Source organism: Poeciliopsis prolifica, unplaced genomic scaffold, assembly GCF_027474105.1.
Source record: "Poeciliopsis prolifica strain line A6 unplaced genomic scaffold, Auburn_PproV2 SCAFFOLD398, whole genome shotgun sequence".
NCBI lineage: Eukaryota > Metazoa > Chordata > Actinopteri > Cyprinodontiformes > Poeciliidae > Poeciliopsis > Poeciliopsis prolifica.
The window spans coordinates 1-3,097 of NW_026562773.1; the positions used below are offsets into that span (position 1 = coordinate 1).

The following is a 3,097-nucleotide window of genomic DNA, read 5'->3' on the forward strand; positions in this document are numbered from 1 at the left end:
CCTCATTAATCAGCAACGAGGAGATTTAGACAGTGTCGCTATGTAAATATGTGGTTTAGTTTACAATTCAGTACAAACTAAACTATGACTTTATGTAACAAGATGTGTGCTTTCCAAAGACCAACACAGATCAACCAATTCATCAACCTGCAGCGTAGCGGGTCACATGTCCAGACTTCAGTATCTAACTTACCCTCAAAACTTTGTAGTAAATGGCTCTGTTGATCTCCAGTGGAAACAGATTCTGCTCCTCGCTGGAACGAGCCCAGTTCACGTACCGGAGCCAGTTCCCCTTCAGCGGGTCTGTAGCATCGATGCACATCCATCCCCGAGCCGGGAAATAAACCTGCAGCGCACCATGACGACCGGGTCAGAACATGAGCCGTCGGGCCGCGTGACGCAACTTTTAGGGCAAAACTCGGGTCACGCTTGAAAACTGGAAGCTGAAATATTATTCATGACATTAACCACAAGTACACTGCACAAAGTGTTTGGTCGAGTTTTCAGGGCAAATGTCTTAGAAGGTTGAAATAAAATAAAACAAACTTATAGAAAACCTTTCAGGAAGATACAGGAGTTTGTTTTAAATCAATAATTCCTTCATATCTATAAAAAATTTATTGCTTCCATTGGCAGATTATTTCACTGATAACATCATATTAGTATGATGAAATAATCTACTAGATTATTTCTCTTTTAACTGTGAAATAATCTCCCAATTGAACTGGCACGTTTTCATCAATATTAAGTTACTAATGACGTAAAATAAGCTCCTGTATCTTTCTGAAAAGTTGCTTCTAAGTTTATTTTTCTTATTTCAAACTGGACCAAAAATTTGATAAGATTTTGTGTTTTTTGCAGTGCAGTAGCAGTGGGGGTGTCAACAGGTTTTCATTTTAATCTTTATTAAAACTCCTGCACTTGACTAAATGAATTGTCAAGCCTTGTTAAATCCAGACACGCAGCTTGTTTTAGATTTCCAGGCTCAGATTTCTGACAGAAATCTCAGCAGAAATACTTAAAAGTAACGGTTATAGTAATTCATCAAGCGTTCATTGATTGTTTGTTGACTCAGTTTTCAGACTGCTTTGTTTTCGATGTGAAAATGAATTATTGTGCTACATACCTCCCACATGTAAACATTACTGGTGACCTGTGACCTCTTCTTCTTCTCTCCAATAAATGGGCCAAACCGTTTCCCCTTTGGGATCACTTTAGTGGCCCAAACACCTAAAAATACAAAAATAGATGATAATTAATAATATCTTTACAGCAGTAAATCATTTTGATTCATCTGCTATTCTGTTCTCTAATTCCTGTTGTTATTTTTAACTTAGTAACACAGTTTAGTTGCACCAAACTAGATTAATCTTTTTAAATTTGCTTTTGCTTAAATTTGTTTGTTGTAATTTTTATATTGAAATGTGTAAAGTTTTACTGACTTATCAGAAAAGATGATTTAGGAGTTAATGCATGACTTCATGTTTATTCATCATGTCAGGACAAATTAATGTTTTGTGTTTTTTGCTACATTTCAGTTTGTTGACGTATATATTTAATTAAACTGTTGCTGGGTTGCTGTTGCTCTGATGACGTAGCGCTGACGTCACCAATGCAGATGGAGGGCCGGAAGTAAATATCCTAAATATACTGTATTTTTTCGAGATGCCTTGTCTGTTCCATCCTATTTAGGACATTAATATACTGTTGTGATCAGTTTTTCTTGTTTTGATCCGGAGAAATCCATTTCCGGCCCTCCATCTGAATTTCGTGCGTCACGTGTCTGAAACCCAGCAATTTATTCTTTGTTCAATGAACAGCATTTACTTTCTACCCTTTTACATAAAACATAAAAGCTCCTAAAACCTGCAGGTTTTATATTTTCCATTACATTCATTCGATAAGCAATGAGCTAGTAAGTAGTAAGCTACTTTTGCTCCTTTCCTGCATTTGTCTGACACTTGTGCTTTTCCAACTCGTTTGCTGCAACTTCTACCAATTTCAGTCTAAAATGGAAATAAGGGAGGAATTCAATTACAATTCAGTTCTTTTTATTGGCATTTCATTTCTAAAATAAAAACTTCTAAATAGGTGTCTTGGTGTTTCAACTCGGGCCACTTCTATTTGGTAGAAGAGGGAGTAAAAATGGGTTTTGGGATAATAAAAGCATGCAGATCGCTGCACTAACTATTTACTAGATATAAAAGTTTAGCTCAAAACTGTTACTGGATTACTATGATCATTTAATATAACCACTGTGTTTATTTTGGCTGGCAGTAATGTGATCAGACTTGAACCTGACAGAATCTGTGGAGGGACAAAACATTAGGATGAGAAGGAGAATGCCAATACAGATGTCTTTTTTATTTATTATTATGATGGATTTAAATAAATGATATAAATAAATGTAAATGCATTCCAGACACAAACTTCTTATTCGAATTTATACTACAAATTTGCCAAACTAATGAATTAATTTGTTAAATTTTGACAAAATGTGTTTCTCATTTGATTATTTTTGATGTATTTAACATTTACAATAATAATTTTTACTGTACTGCAGCCATAAAATAGCAATTATATAATTTCTGAACTTGGCTATGAAAAGGTGCGAGAGCAGGAAAACTCACCGACGCGACTCGGATTTACAGCCGACGGTCCGAGATGCAGATACTCCGGCAAGCCGCTCCACACATGAGCGGGAATGTCCTCCAGACTCTCCACTGACTCTCCAGAAAAAGCCATGATCCGCACTGAGAGACGCAAACAGTGGAGGAGAACAAACCCAACACCCTGAAAGTTACTCAAGCAATCAGAAAAACGTTTAAATCGCTTCATCGTCACATCGGCTGCAAAACGAAGCAAAGTATGAAAACTGGGTGAATTCATGGTTGTTCTAACAAACCTGAAGGTTGATGCCACATTTACCAGACTTTTACTTTCACTTTATTTTTGTAAAGATCACGAGGAACAAATCTCCACTATTTTTGATCATCTGCATTTAAACCCCAATATTTATGCCCACCGTATAAAAAGAAACATTACCTTTTCCTCAGCATTGAGAAAGTTGTTCCTAAATTTAAGCAATTTAGGAAAG

At 36.2% G+C, this 3,097-nt stretch overlaps 1 protein-coding gene across 1 annotated transcript; it reads right to left on the minus strand.

Annotated features, from left to right (window-relative positions):
* Positions 1 to 193: 193 nt before the first annotated feature.
* Positions 194 to 2,835, minus strand: LOC129358077 (PR domain zinc finger protein 2-like; the record flags this gene model as incomplete). The annotated part of the gene is made up of 3 exons (XM_055026911.1): positions 2,631 to 2,835; positions 1,127 to 1,230; positions 194 to 346 (listed from the first exon to the last, which is right to left on the minus strand). Coding segments are annotated over exons 1-3 (372 nt in total), but the record flags the coding sequence as incomplete, so codon positions are not given.
* Positions 2,836 to 3,097: the final 262 nt, after the last annotated feature.